The sequence below is a fragment of the Macaca nemestrina genome, chromosome 18 (genome assembly GCF_043159975.1).
Source record: "Macaca nemestrina isolate mMacNem1 chromosome 18, mMacNem.hap1, whole genome shotgun sequence".
Lineage (NCBI taxonomy): Eukaryota > Metazoa > Chordata > Mammalia > Primates > Cercopithecidae > Macaca > Macaca nemestrina.
The window spans coordinates 20,167,274-20,183,543 of NC_092142.1; the positions used below are offsets into that span (position 1 = coordinate 20,167,274).

Sequence of the window (16,270 nt, forward strand, 5' to 3'; positions counted from 1 at the left end):
CTGAGACCATGCCACTGCACTCCAGCCTGGGCGATACAGTGAGACTCTGTCTCAAAAAAAAAAAAAAAAAAATCCAGGACTAAAGACATCTGACTGCCCTCACAGAACTCAAGCAGGAAGGGAAAGTGATACCTATTATCAACCCTCTATGTACCTGCTCTCACAGCCACCCTTAGAACCTTGGCTTTTCAAACTCAAACAGGCTGAAGAAAGAAATTAAAAATGAAAAGAACGGATCAGAACCTTGGCTTTGATTTGAGATAAGGAAACAGGAAACAGCTGACAGATAAAAAGGTTCTGAAAAATGATAGTTACTTTTCTGTCTCTGAGGGGCTAGCCTGGTGCCGAAATCTTTCTTGACTGCTCAGGAAATGTCATTTGTTCCCAAGAAATACACACTGGAGTATTAAAACTCAACTGGAACATACACGCTGATGGATGGCACAGCATATGTATTTAATAACAGACAAACCAAAAATGACACTTTCGTGGAATCCTTCAAAGTAGGGAAAGGTTGAAGTGCTTGAGCCATGAACTGAATAAAGAACCTCAGCACTTCTGGGCCAGGTGTGGTGGCTCATGCCTGTAATCTCAGCACTTTGGAACGCTGAGGCAGGAGGATTGCTTGAGCTCTGGAGTTCGAGACCAGCCTGTGCAACATGGCAAAACCCTGTCTCTACAAAAAATACAAAAATTAGGCGGGCATGGTGGCACAGGCCTATGATCCCAGCTACCCGGGAGCCTGAGATAGGAGGATCTCTTGAGCCCAGGCGGCAGAGTTTGCAGTGAGCCGGGACTGTGCCACTGCCCTATCTCTAAAAAACATTTTAAAAAATTAAATAAATAAAAAAGAACTATTCTGCAGAATCCTGAGGCAAACACAGTGGTAGCCTCCTCTTTCTTCACTCAGTTTCTTAAAGCATATTACAATGCTAAAAATATTTTATATTTTATTATATTCTATTATTTGAGACTGGGTCTCACTCGCCCAGGCTGGAATTGCAGTGCAGTACGCAATCAGAGCTCACTGCAGCCGCAAACTCCTGAGCTCAACTGATCTGCCCACCTCGGCACCTCAAAGTGTCGGGATTATAGGTGTGAGCCTCCGTACTCTGCCTTAAAATTTTTACTTAAATTTGAGATGCCCAAATTAGTTATTAAGGCTAGGATAACCCCCAAAACATAACCTCAAAAACCAATCATCAAATGTTATTAGAAAAAAATTTTTTAATGAAAAACTTGAAGCAATGTGTGCACAAAAAGGAAATGCTTTTATAAAACTACAGATTTGCGTTTTATAAAAACAAAAAACAAACAGACACTCACACAGACAAAAGCCACAATTGTTTCTCTGGCAATAAACATAGCTTCTGTTTGTTGAGTATGCACTGTGCTCAGTTATTTACCTGCATACTGTCACTTAATTCTCACAACAATCCCATTTTACAGCTGGGAAAACAGAGGATAAGACAGGTTTAGTCATTTGCCCAAGTCTGAGTCTGATTCAAAAGTAGGAGCTCCTATCCTTGACTTTAAAAGGAAGGAAAGAAGGGAGGGAGGGAGGGGAAAAACTAAAAGGAAGGGAACAGGGAAAGAAGAATAGAAGCAGCAAAACCATGCAATGATTTGCTTTGAGACTAATTTTAAGGCCAATGACAAGAGTTTCTCTTTCACTGGGGGACCTTCGGAGAAACCGCTGCTTGGCATTTGAGAAAATTCTTCCAGGCCTTAATGATATGCACACGAAATCCCTTGTTATTATAGAAGCACCCCACCCCCACCCTTTATTTTCTGCTTGCAGACATCTGTGTGTCATGTTCTATTTCTAGCTCTGACGTCACGATCGAGACCTGATAAGACTAGCAGCCTGGCATTATCTCCATGGAGCCAGCCAACCGAGCGAGGAGTTCTGTCCTCCCTGGAAGCCAGGGATGTGAGCTTCACCTGCGTGTAAATCGCCGAGAGCTGCAGCCAACACTTTATAAGCAGAGGTCTTGCCGCCCATGGGGTCTCCCACAATCATGTAACCATGTCTCACCAGCATCATTTCGTAGATCTGGGAGGAGACATCATTCATAAAAGAAGTTAATCATTGCAACGCTCCCCTATTATGAGTTAGTCAGAAGTCAATGAGGAATGAGGAGTCAGAAGAGGATTCTCACAGTCGCTTCTACCTCTGGAGAGCTACGGTTCTTTTCGTAATCTACAGTTCACATATCTTTCAGATGAATAAATATATGTATGCATCTCAGATTATTTAAAGGCCGGGAACTACCATTTGCTCTGTACCTTGTCTATGTTAAGAATCAACTGATAACCCAAATTATTTAATCTACTCCGATATCACTGACCACCTTTTACAAATGGTAAGACTGAGCCCAAGAGAGGTTAAATACTTGCCCAAGTTCATCAGTGATGGAGCCAGAATTTGCAGACAGAGCTATTTGACTTTAATGCCTCTAATATTTTCATGACACTATTGCCATTTACTTTTAAAGAGAAAAAGAAAATGGCAGTCATTTTAGCAAACTGTGTTTCTCCTGGAAACTTTCTTTCTTGAGATCTGCTTTGGTCATTTGCATTTATGTGAATTTTATGGCTTAAAAAAATTTCCTCCTTTAGACTATGACTCCCTCAGAGAAAGGGAACACAAGCAGCTTTTTATTTTTATTTATTTATTTATTTATTTTGAGACGGAGTCTTGCTCTGTCACCCAGGCTGGAGTGCAGTGGCCGGATCTCAGCTCACTGCAAGCTCTGCCTCCCGGGTTCACGCCATTCTCCTGCCTCAGCCTCCCGAGTAGCTGGGACTACAGGCGCCCGCCACCTCGCCCGGCTAGTTTTTTGTATTTTTAGTAGAGACGGGGTTTCATCATGTTAGCCAGGATGGTCTCGATCTCCTGACCTCGTGATCCGCCCGTCTCGGCCTCCCAAAGTGCTGGGATTACAGGCTTGAGCCACCGCGCCCGGCCTCAGCTTTTTATTTTAAAGATAAATTCTTATTATTTTTCACCTTGGAGGTAAGCAATAAGAAGCATCTAAATGAAGGTAGTGACAATGGGAATGGTAGAGAGAGGAACACATGTCATTCAGCAAATATTTGTTGAGCATCTACTATGTGCCAGACACCGTTCTGGGTGCTGTAGACAGAGCACACAACAAAACAAACAAAATCTCTAACCGTTAAGTAGGGTTGACATTCAGGTAGGTTTGAAAGCTACTGTTTGAAAGTTACAGAGCAGAGAACAAGACAAAATCCCTAACCATTTAGTAGGGTTGACATTCAGGTAGGTTTGAAAGCTTGACTGTGCATCAGAAATAAGAGGAAGGCTGGGCTTGGTAGCGCACATCTGTAATCCTAGCATTTTGGGAGGTCAAGGTGGGTGGATCATTTGATGTCAGGAGTTTGAGACCAGCCTGGCCAACGTGGTGAAACCCCATGTCTTCTAAAAATACAAAAATTAGCTGGGCATACTGGCGCATGCCTGTAATTCCAGCTACTCGAGAGGCTGAGGCAGTAGAATCTCTTAAGCCTGGCAGGTGGAGGTTGCAGTGAGCTGAGATGACGTCACTGCACTCCAGCCTGGGTAATGGAGGGAGACTCTGTCTAAAATAAAAAACAAAGGAATAAGAGAGGAAGACATTAATCACTCATAGCCTCTCACATTCCTCCTCACATTGTGACGTCAATATGCAAAAGGGCAGGTAGCTCCAGACACCTTGTTTTTGAAAATATTACCTTGTTTTTGTAAATTGGTACTAAGCTATATGAAAGTTCATCTGTAGGTCTTCAAATTACTTTGAAATACATCAACAAGTAAGATGGATGGATGGATAAATAATCAAGCAAATAGTATACAATATTTATTGTAAAATCTGAGTGGTGAGTACATGAGTGTTCTCTGTACATTTCTTTCCAATTTTCTGCATGTTTAAAATGTTTCGTAATAAAATATTGAAAATTAAAGCTCATGACTAGTTAAAGAATGGTCCTTCTGCAAAATCTCAATCATAAATTAGGGTTCAAAATTGGGTTAAATGAGTTGTGTCAAAAACTAGCTCACTTGCTAATACAGTAGGGAAAAAGTGATTATTTTTACCACAAGGCAGTGTGATCTCAGAATCTGGAGACCTGGGTCCTAACATGAACTTCACTTGTAACTCGCATTGTGACTTTGGGAAGTGCTGATGCCAATGGTGCTGACAATGATGGCGGAGATGGTGGAGTTGATAATGATATAGCATCAGGTACTATGTGTAGCGCTTTACACACCTCTTCTCTCAAAATTGCTCCAGTTTACAGATGACTGAGGGTAAAAGAGGTGAACTAATTTGCCTAAAATCTCACAGCACAAAACTGATGGGATTTGGGAGGCTGAGGTGGGAGGATCACCTGAGGTCAGGAGTTTGAGAGCAGTCTGGCCAACATGGTGAAACCCTGTCTCTACAAAAAGAGTAAAAAAATTAGCTGGGCGTGGTGGCATGCACCTGTAATCCCAGCTACCCAGGAAGTTGAGGCAAGAGAATCACTGGAATCTGGGAGGCACAGGTTGCAGTGAGCCGAGGTTGCGCCACTGCACTCCAGCCTGGGCAACAGAGCAAGACTCCGTCTCAAAAACAAACAAACACACACACACAAAAACTGATGGAGTGAGTAAGTGGATTTTTTTGGTTTTGGTTGTTTGTTTTACCTCCATTTCTTTCTTCTTCTTCTTTTTTTTTTTTTTTTCTTTTTTTTGAGACGGAGTCTTGCTCTGTTGCCTAGGCTGGAGTGCAGTGGCCCGATCTCAGCTCACTGCAAGCTCCGCCTCCTGGGTTCACGCCATTCTCCTGCCTCAGCCTCCCGAGTAGCTGGGACTACAGGCGCCCGCCACCAAACCCAGCTAATTTTTTGTATTTTTAGTAGAGACGGGGTTTCACTGTGCTAGCCAGGATGGTCTCAATCTCCTGACCTTGTGATCCGCCTGCCTCGGCCTCCCAAAGTGCTGGGATTACAGGCGTGAGCCGCCGCGCCCGGCCCTCTTTCTTCTTTTTTTTTTTAAGAGTTGGGGTCTCACTCTGTCACCTAGGCTGGAATGCAGTGGCATGATCATAGCCCACTGCAGCCTCAAACGCCTGGGCTCAAGCCATCCGCCCACCTCAGCCTCCCAAGTAGCTGGGACTACAGGCATGGGCCATTACGCCCAGCTAATGTTTTACTTTCCTTTCTACACAGGCACCTCTGATTGCTGTCACTTCAGTTCCAGTCTCCTATAAGTCTTTACTGTTTGCTGACTCCAGCAAACAGTAAAACAGGCACATTTACATGGGTTAAGGAACCAACCTGGATAATTTTCCCTATAAACCAAGGTACTGGCTGGAGTTTCATCTTTATGATGTTATCATTCAGCACTTTCAGAAAAACTTCATAGTCTGGCTTTGGAAGAACAACTCCAGGAAATAAATCAGATATAATTCCCTGTTAAAAAGAATTTAAAAGAAAGTGGAAAGGATTAAGTATCAGATACGTGACTTCAACATTTTCCTAAAATGAGATGTATCAACAACAGAAATCTTTGAAAAATTCCAGACCTCATTTTTCTTACACCAAAACTTGTCTAAAATTACAAATGAAAACACTATACAACATAATTTCTGGCCAGGCGCCATGGCTCATGCTGGTAATCCCAGCACTTTGGGTGACTGAGGTGGGTGGAGCACCTGAGTTCAGGAGTTCGAGACCAGCCTGGCCAACACGGCGAAAACCCGTCTCGACTAAAAATACAAAAATTAGCTGGGTGTGGTGGTGCGTGCCTGTAATCCCAGCTATTCGGGAGGCTGAGGCAGGAGAATCACTTGAATCCAGGAGGCGGAGGTTGCAATGAGTCGAGATCATGCCACTGCACTCCAGCCTGGGCAACAGAACAGAACTCCATCTCAAAAAACAAAACAAAACAAAAAAGATCCTATAATTTCTCCCCCAAATAATTTTAAAAGTCAGCAAATATTTAGTGAGTCTGGATTATCTTCCAGTCGTTGTACTAGGATGAACAAGATAGTCATGACTTCTGTCTTTATGAAGCTCAGAGCCTGGCAAGTAAGATTAAATTAATAACAAAAGGAAACTAATTAAATTGGATAAAAACACTTATGTATACCCAAGAGCAAATATTATCCTATCGGTGAAACCATTTTTATTAAAAATCAGGCAGAGATGTTTGCTATCACTCATTATTTAACATTTGTAGGGAGGGTATCAGGTGGCAGAGATGCTGGCCAAAGAAGGGAAGATGTCAGGAGATGGAAGAGGATATGGGGAAGGCACCAAAGACAACGTTTCATCTTCCAACATTGAGCCTTGGTCCTCAGCCAAGGTTCCGAACCACTACATACCTGAAACAGAGGGACATCTTGCGCTAAGAACTTGGCCAGGTTGACATCAAGCAATGCCCGGAGCAACAGGACACTTTCGTTCTCCTCTGGATACTTGAGCTTCAGGTTTCCTGCAGCAGTAAGCACAGACTTGACAGCACGCATGCCGTAGTCATAGTGATGCTGAGAGGACAGTTGTTCTGAGCACAGGCGGTAGGTTGCAACGATCTTCTGGGCAAGACTAGGAGGGCAAAGACATGTATGAGACACCCACAGAGGACCACATCCTGCCCAGCAGACATTCCCAATATCCTTGTTCTTGCCCCACCAGCAATCAGGCTTGCCCACGGACTTGATGGAGAAGCCCTGTCCTTTAAGGGTCTTTTAACAGAGTTACCATAATGAGGTATGGAAGCATGAAAAAAAGCATGTGCACATATATGTATAACATGTATGGTATATGAAATCATATGTTTTTGGCCAGGTGCAGTGACTCATGCCTGTGATCTCAGCACTTTGGGAGGCTGAGGCGGGAGGATCGCTTGAGGCCAGGAGTCCAAGACCAGCTTAGGCAACATAGTGAGGCTCTGTCTCTACAGAAAAATTTAAAAATGAGCTGGGCACGGTAGCATGGCACCTGTCATCCCAGCTACTCGGAAGGCTAAGGGTGGGAGGACCTCTTGAGCCCAGGAGTTCAAGGCTGCAGTGAGCTGTGATTGCATCACTACACTCCAGCCTGAGCGACAGAGTGAGACTCTGTCTTTACAAAAATAAAAATTAGATTAAAATAAATTGTATGGTGAGGCTGGTGTCGAATTCCTGACCCCAAGTGATCTGCTCACCTCAGCCTCCCAAAGCGAAGGGATTACAGGTGTGAGCCACCATGCCCGGAAGAAATTGTATGTTTTATACCTCTGTATGTATATATAAATGTATGCACACACATATACACACACACAAGTTAGGGAAGAACATATCAAACTATCAGGGATATTAACTCCTGGAGAGTGGAACTATGGGTTACCGAGGGGAAACTCACTTTTTTCATTTCTGTCGCATTATAATTTTTCCAATGTCCATTTTACTTTTTAAATTTAAGAAGGTCAGTACAAATTGTAATACACTCAGCCCACAACACACAGATGCTTACGTGCACTGCATACTTACGCACACACTGCAGTGCACATAAGTGTACATGTGTTGTGTACCGAGTATATTAAATTTTGAATTGGGTTTCTTATTCTTCCTGGATACACGGGTGGACCACATTTCCCAGCCTGCCGTGCAGTCAGGGGAGGCCACAAGCTACTGAGTTCCAGCCAGTGCAATGTGAATGATAGTGACTGACATATGTCAATGGCAGGGCAGGCCCACGAAAACCTCCTCCGCGACAGCCTCTGTGCCATTCATGGGCTGTAGCCATGAACTATAAGCAACCTGGGTAACCATGGTAACTATAAGTAACCATGAACTGTAAGTAACCATCCCTTGGGGGAGAAGTGCCCTTGATCACAAGCACCCACTTTGGATTTTCAGACAAGATCGGCTGCGTTTAGTGTGGTATGGCCGTAGACGCATTTGGGATTTTCAGCGAGTGAAAAATAAACTTTGCTATGCTAAGCCATTGAGATTCAGGGGTCAGTATTACCCTAACTAATATACTTATGCACTTTTCTCTCAAAGAGATCCTCTTTACAAAACTGATTTCGTTTAAAAACAAAGACTTTGTGTTGTTCACCAGCACCCAGCACAGGGCTGGGCATAAGGTTGCTGGCTCAATTAAGGTTTGCTAATTAAATAAATAAATGAATTGAGTGAGCAAATCAATGCATTCCTGGTTACTATAGAAAACAATGAGTTAGGCCGGGCGTGGTGGCTCAAGCCTGTAATCCCAGTACTTTGGGAGGCCGAGACGGGCGGATCACAAGGTCAGGAGATCGAGACCATCCTGGCTAACCCGGTGAAACCACATCTCTATTAAAAAATACAAAAAACTAGCCGGGCAAGGTGGCGGGTGCCTGTAGTCCCAGCTACTCAGGAGGCTGAGACAGGAGAATGGCATAAACCTGGGAGGCGGAGCTTGCAGTGAGCTGAGATCCGGCCACTGCACTCCAGCCTGGGCGACAGAGCGAGACTCCGTCTAAAAAAAAAAAGAAAGAAAGAAAGAAAACAAATGAGTTAAATGTCATATGACTGAGGCAGCCTCTTGGCCTAGGAAGGGTGATATCATTCTATTGAGAATTTCTGCAGCCCCTTGGATTATAAACAAAGACACCCAGGCCATAAAGACATTCATTGTAACAGAAAGTCAACTGACGTGATAAAATTTAGAATGAGAGCAATACAAGCCATTTTGCAATGATTATTCATAACTCTTGGTACATGTATTACATGTATGTGTGTACACACACACACACACACACACACGAAGACACCGATCTGCGTATAAGTGTGTGTCTTGGAAACTGGACAATACTTGAATGAGAGACAACCTAGTTAATTGGAGGCAATAAACGTTATATTAATAATTTTTCCTCTTCAATTCTGGAATAATTGCATATGTTTTATAGTGTTGCTTTTTTTTTTTTTTTTTTTTTTTTTTGAGGCAGGGTCTCACTCTGTCACCCAGGCTGGAGTGCACTGGTGAGATCTCGGCTCACTGCAGCCTCTGCCTCCACGGGTCAAGCGATTCTCCTGCCTCAGCCTCCCGAGTAGCTGGGATTACAGGTGCGTGCCACCAAGTCCGGCTAATTTTTGAATTTTTTGGTAGAGACGGGGTTTCCCCATGTTGGCCAGGATAGTCTCAAACTCTTGGCCTTAAGTGATCCCCTGCCTTGGCCTGCCAAAGTGCTGAGATTACAGATGTGAGCCACGGCACCTGGGCTTGTTTGTTGCCTTAAGCCATTGAGTAATGTGGGTATGGATGTGTCAGAGTGAGGCGTGGGGAAGATATAAGTAGCTACTTTCTCTAATAGAACTCAGGTGTATGTAAAGAGAGAGCGGGGCCCTGCCCTGGGAATCTGGGCCATTTCCCCATCAGAAATGGGGCAAGACCAAGGCCAGGGCTATGTGCTCTCAGACCATCCAGTAAGCTGAAGCAAGTTTCTCAAGCTTCTCTCTTTTATCCCAATGGGCAAACCACCTTGAATCTGCCACGCACACAAAAAGCCACTATTTAAAGCCCTTTAGAATGCACTGGAAAACCCATGTAACACACCTTCTGGAGTCCAGAAACCCCATGGAGTAGAGGGAGATTTCTCCAATGAGGGCGTAATCTGGCACCATCATGGCCACTGTCCGGAACAAGGCCTGGAAAAGAAACAATGAATCAGACTCGGAACATGTGCAGTGAATACTGAGGGAAGGCACATCCACAGAAGCAAAGGGAAGTAGCACGGTCCTTCAGGCCACTCCAGTGACAATCAAGGCAAGCAGGACTGGGGGACAAGTAAGTGCAGATGGACCATCCTCAGTTGGCCAATGCATGGCTCAGCCGACCTCCCTACTGGCCCTGTGCGGGTACATGTCGTTACTTACCTTCGGTCCCTCAGTGGTTCTGTGGAAGGCCCTAGGTGCTGGTACACCTCATTCTCCTATGCCAAATGAGGACACCTCATAGCATCACTCAACTGTTGGAGCTTCCCAGTGTTCAACATGGACATCAGAAGTCATTTAGGAATGCAGAACCAATAGGTATCAGAAGAAGTCAGACAGATCTTTTCTAAGACAGAGTCTCTGTCGCCCAGGCTGGAGTGCAGTGGCACGATCTTGGCTCACTGCAACCTCCACCTCCCGGGTTCAAGCAATTCTCGTGCCTTAGCCTCCCAAACACCCGGGGATTACAGGTGCCCAACACCAGGCCCAGCTAATTTTTTTATTTCTAGTAGAGATGGGGTTTCATCATGTTGGCCAGGCTGATCTTGAACTCCTGACCTCAGATGATCCAACCGCCTCAGCCTCCCAAAGTGTTGGGATTAAGGCGTGAGTCACCGTGCCCAGCCAGACAGACCTTGATTTGAGTTCCTGTTTTGCTCCGGACTAGCATGGGCAAGTTATACAACCCTTGTAGATCTCAGTTCTTTCATCTCAAAACAGACTAACTTTACTCTCTTCATAGAGTTATCATGAGAATAAATGATAGAATGCAAGTGAAGTGCTTACAAGAGTATGTGGCACATAGTAAGTGTTCAATATACACCAGCTATTGCATTATTACCTTGGATCTTAGAGGAGAAGTAACTTGCCTGAGTCACCCAGTTAGTTAGAGCTAATGCCAGGGCTAGAATCCAGGCTTCCTGATACCATGCCCGGGTGCTTTCTACTATACCACGGCATCGTGAAAGCTGCTTGTGATGAGCTAATATGGCTGTTGGCTGGGATGGGTGCAGGGGGTGCTTACAACTACTGGGCAGTAAAAAATGAGAAATGTGGCTGGGACTGGTGGCTCACACCTGTAATCCCAGTACTTTGGGAGGCCAAGGCAGGTGAATCGCCTGAGGTCAGGAGTTTGAGACCAGCCTGGCCAACATGGTGAAAACCTGTCTCTACTAAAAATATGAAAATTAGCAGGGTGTGGTGGCGCATGCCTGTAGTCCCAGCTACTCAGGAAGCTGAGGCAGGAGAATCGCTTGAACCCGGGAGGCAGAGGTTGCGGTGAGCCAAGATCTTGCCACTGTACTCCAGCCTGGGGGACAGAATGAGACTCCATCTCAAAAAAAAAAAAAAAAAAAAAGAGAGAGAGAGAGAAATGTGGATCCAAATTCTATCTTGGCCTTCACTGGCGTATGTTGACCTAGAGGGGAGGAGCCACTTGAAGCATCACCCTGACTATTTTCTCTTCTCAGAGAGAAGTGGTCCATCTGAATAAGATTCCAGGGCTCCAATCAGAATGCATTAGTAGCAGGGGATAGATCATGTCCTAAAGTCAGTGGATATGGGTATGGCTGGGTCTCTCTTACCACTTCCATCCAAGGGGACGGGGGAATAAATTTACCCCCAGGTAGGTACCTCTAGAGGTTTCTCTTTCTTTTTCTTTTTTTTTTTGAGGTGGAGTTTCACTCTTGCCTCCCAGGCTGGAGTGCAATGGCACTGTCTCCAGTCACTGCAGCCTCCACCTCCCACGTTCAAGCGATTCTTCTGCCTCAGCCTCCTGAATAGCTGAGTGGGATTACAGGCGCTGGCCACCATGTCTGGCTAATTTTTGTATTTTTAGTAGAGATAGGGTTTCACCACGTTGGCCAGGCTGGTCTCGAACTCTTGACCTCAGGTGATCTGCCTGCCTCAGCCTCCCAAAGTGCTGGGATTACAGGCATGAGTCACAGTGCCCGGCCCAGAGGTTTCTATTCTAAACAGCACACCCTACGTGTATATCTGCTGGCATTTACCTTGAGGTTGTCAGGCAGTTCAGCCCTGCCAGCATAGCCGGGGTTCATGGTGATGAACACAGCGCACGTTGGGTTCAGAGAGAGCTCAGTGCCTTCAAAGATGAACATCTTTAGCTTCCGAATGATGGCTTGTTGGATGCTGAGGATCTGCTGAGCGACCACAGACAGCACTTCCACCTGGGGTGAGAATGCCCGGCTGATAGGAGCTCCTGCTTCTGTCTGACAACCACCCTACTCTACCAGAGTCCTCCCACATAGCAAAGAAAGAACCCAATCACCCGGAAACCAACCACACCTGCACATTCAAAATTAGGAGCATGATTTGGGGTTTTGGTAAAAAAAAAGAACATAGGTTTACGCGTGTGTGCGTGTGCGTTAATAGTTTCCATAGTATTTTCTCTTTGTTTCAACACCTGGCATAGTACTTGACATACAGTAGGTATTCTGTGTTTATCGATTCATATTGGTTCAAAGATCAGAGATTTTTATATTTCCTGATCTTCATTCATCATCCAAACAGAATTATATACTCTTTTGTGATACGTCTTTTGTACTTCTACTATAGACTTTTATCATGTTGGTATTTGTTTCATTAAATTTTTATTTCCCTTTACTAGATTGTAACAGTCTAGATAGCAAGACCCCCCCTTTTTTTTTTTTTTCTGAGACAGAGTTTCACTTCCAAGTTGGTATGCAATGGTAAGATCTCGGCTCACTGCAACCTCCACCTCCTGGGTTCAAGCCATTCTCCTGCTTCAGCCTCCTGAGTAGCTGGGATTATAGGCACTCACCACCACACCCAGCTGATTTTTATATTTTTAGTAGAGACAGGGTTTCACCATGCTGGCCAAGCTGGACTTGAACTCCTGGCCTCAGGTGATCCACCCGCCTTGGCCTCCCAAAGTGCTGGGATAACAGGTGTGAGCCACCATGCCCAGCCAAGACCATCTTTTTTTTTGAGAGACAAAGTCTCACTCTCACCCAGGCTGGAATGCAGTGGCTGCATCAAAGCTCACTTCAGCCTCGAACTCCTGAGCTCAAGCAATCCTCCTGCCTCAGCCTCCTGAACAGCTGAGGCTATTTTATTTTTGTAGAGACAGGGTCTCAACTGTGTTGCCCAGACTGGTCTCAGACTCCTGGGCTCAAGTGATCCTCCCACCTTGGCCTCCCAAAGTGTTGGGATTACAGGTGTGAGCCTCTGTGCCTTGCTATACAACCATTTCATGCTCATCTTTGCAGCATGAACTTATGCGGAATATCTGATGTATAGTAGTTGCTCAATAGTTTGAAATGGGCAAGTGAATGAATTAATATGGAGAAATGGGGATATGTGTATAAAACATGCATCTGTCTCCTTGAGACTCCTTCTGTTTAATTCACTGAGTACCTGCTTTGGAGGTTCTCATGTCTGCCATCCAAGAGACATAAGGCCCTGTTATTAAGGGGTGCAGAGCCAAGAAAAAGGCCCCTCCACACACAGATTCTTTGTTTTGCAGCCTAGAGGCAGAGTTACCTCGATCCTGTTGAATTCATCAAAGCACGCCCATGCTCCAGCCTGTGCCAGCCCCTTGAAGAACTTCCCCATAGCTTTGTAATCCAAACCATCGGAGCAGTTGAAGACCACACACTAGAAAGAGGGAGGATGTGGGTATCATTCAGGGTGGATTGCATCCCATCTGAATAACCCTGCACCATTCAACAGCAGTGGGCTCCTCTCTCCTTGCTCTGCTTGAAGGAGCTGGGGTCCACGCTGCCTGTTAATGCTAAACTATCTTAAACTTCATGCTTACTTCCCAGAATAGGGGTGCAGAGAGGGCCTGGAAGGGAGGGAGGGGATAGATGGCATTTCCTTACCTGCTTAGCCAAGGCTTTGGCCAAATCTTTGGTGGTTTCTGTCTTGCCAGTCCCAGCTGGACCCTCTGGAGCACCCCCAAGGTTCAGCTTCAAAGCTCCCATCAGTGTCCTATGGGAAGAAAATAGGACTTCAGTGCTTGAGGTTTAAGACCCAGGAAAGAAACTGGCTTTTTATTTATTTTGACTCATACAAATATTTAGGTTAGTGCTAAAGTGACTGCAGTTTTTGCCATTGAAAGTAATGCTAAAAGCTGCAATGACTTTTGCACCAACCAAATCGTTAAAAATTTTCCCGATTATATGAGCAATACAACATCACTGTAAAAATTTCTATTTTACTTGGCATTGTAACATCAGAGCCCAGCACATGAGTAGCACCCATAAATATGTGTTTGAATGAATAAATGAATATATGTATATATAAAATAAAAGTGAAAATACTCATAAACTCCACATTCCAAAGATCACCAGTGCTAATGGAATGGTGAAAATAAATATATTTATCCAACTAGATTATGAATTCTTTTTTTCTTTTGAGACAGGTTCTCATTCTGTCGGCCAGGCTGGAGTGCAGAGGCATGGTCACAGTTCACTGCAGCCTTGGCCTCCTGGACCCAAGTGATCCTCCCATCTCAGCCTCCCAAGTAGCTGGGACTTATAAGCACACATCACCACACCTGGTTAATTTTCATATTTTTTGTAGAGATGGGATTTTGCCATGTTGCCCAGGTGGGTTGGTCTCAAGTTTCTGGGATCAAGTGATCCACCCACGTTGGCCTCCCAAAGTGCTGAGATTACAGCTGTGAGCCACCATGCCCAGCTAGACTATGAACTCTTAAGTTCAGGAATCATATTTGATTGCATTTCATAACCTTGGTAAATTAATACAGTTCCTGGCATGTAATAGGTGCCAGATATATGTTAGAAATGAATGGTGTAATAACTGTGGTTCCATGGCCTTTGGTATGAGTCTTTATGTTTTCATTTAGCACTCTATCTTGTAATCATTTGAATATGTCTCTCCCGACCCCCCAGTTAGATTTAGGGTTTCTTGAGGTCATGCATGGTACACAGGAAACTTCAAAAAATGGTTGTTGAACAATGAGTGGAATAAATACATGAATGAAGAGCAAAAATCATGACCATAAAAAAACAAGTGGTTGAGGATTTTGAAGGGAGAAAACATTCCCAAGCATTATTTTTGCAATCTAAAAAACTCCCACTATAAGGAAATATATAAAAGCAAAGAACATCTAAACATCACAAAACCGACAAGTTCACAAAATCCCGATCTCAAAGGCTGAGTTCCACAGAAAATGTCAGAGCACTTTGCTGAGCACAGAATGGCCAGATATTTTCATGAGACTGGCTGGCAGAGCATAGAGACCCCTTGGCTGCGTTCTTGACCTCACTTCTTGTCTATCTTATGGCCATAGGATCTCCAGGTACCATCTTGATTCCTGCCATTGGAGAGCCCTCTACGTCAAGTCCTGTGCCATGTTCATGGACGTGCACCAATATTCCACTTGTTGGTTCAAATATATTGATTTGCACTAGAACTATTACTGGGTTCTCATTTCTAGCCTGAAGACCTACTTTGCATGCCTATCTTTGGGACTATGGAGAATCTAACAATCTGAAGTGTGAAGGGTAAAGGTAACCCAAGACATCCCTAACTTTCCTCCCCAGAGTCTTCTTCCCCTGGAGTTCTCCATTCACCCGTCAGATCTAGGAGCTCCAGAGTGTACCTGTAGCAGCGGTCTGTGAGGGGTGTGATCACCAGCCGAGGGGAGTTTCCCAGGTACTCATAGCCATACAAGGCTTCTGTGGTGATAATCTGCACCTGTACATCCTGGGCCACCCAGTAGTAGCGCAACTGTGAGATCCACTGGAAATCATTCAGATCAGAGACCCTGTCCTCAATTAACTTGGCCACCACGTCGCGGGCTGTTGGGACACAGATGCAGAAACACACACACAGAGCCATCAGAACTCTCCATCTTCGTAAGCTCCTCAGTTAGAAGTGGATGTTATCAAGGTCCCCCATTCTCCAAACAATTTTATTTTATTTATTTATTTTTTGAGATGGAGCCTTGCTCTGTCCCTCATTCTGGAGTGCAACGGCGTCATCTCAGCTCATTGCAACCTCCGCCTCCTGGGTTCAAGCGATTCTCCTGCCTCAGCCTCCCAAATAGCTGGGATTATAGGTGCACGCCACCACACCTGGCTAATTTTTTGTATTTTTAGTAGAGATGGGGTTTCAGCATGTTGGCCAGGCTGGTCTCCAACTTCTGACCTCAAGTGATCCGCCCACCTCGGCCTCCCAAAGTGCTGAGATTACAGGCGTGAGCCACCGCGCCCGGCCCAGACAATTTTAGATTTCTCAAGCCTCCTTGCCCACCCCCACCCTGCAGGCAGCAATATCTGTTAGAAGCTGGTATTTGCTTTCTCCCAAAACCAGGCAGAGAATCTGCTTCACTATCTTCTCTCAGACAGTACAGCAGAGGTATTAAAGGTGCGTGCTCTGAAATCAGACTGCCTGGGTTCAAATTCTGGTTCCACCACAACCTAGCTGTGTGACTTTGGGTAAGTTCCTCGACCTCTCTGTTCTTCAGTTGTGTAATCTGTAAAATAGGGATCATATAGTACCTACATTATAGGGTTATCATGAGGATTAAATGA

The 16,270-nt window shown here is 44.8% G+C and overlaps 1 protein-coding gene across 2 annotated transcripts in view; it reads right to left on the minus strand.

Moving 5' to 3' along the window:
• Nucleotides 1-16,270, minus strand: part of LOC105485052 (dynein axonemal heavy chain 3) — a 208,513-nt gene that overhangs the window by 94,198 nt on the left and 98,045 nt on the right. For both annotated transcript variants that reach the window (XM_071084215.1, XM_071084216.1), the window contains 8 exons: nt 15,337-15,535; nt 13,589-13,697; nt 13,248-13,361; nt 11,735-11,911; nt 9,568-9,659; nt 6,372-6,591; nt 5,323-5,457; nt 1,945-2,056 (listed from right to left, as the gene is read on the minus strand). In XM_071084215.1, the coding sequence (XP_070940316.1) occupies nt 1,945-2,056; nt 5,323-5,457; nt 6,372-6,591; nt 9,568-9,659; nt 11,735-11,911; nt 13,248-13,361; nt 13,589-13,697; nt 15,337-15,535 (1,158 nt within the window). The remainder of the gene's footprint in view (nt 1-1,944; nt 2,057-5,322; nt 5,458-6,371; nt 6,592-9,567; nt 9,660-11,734; nt 11,912-13,247; nt 13,362-13,588; nt 13,698-15,336; nt 15,536-16,270) is intronic.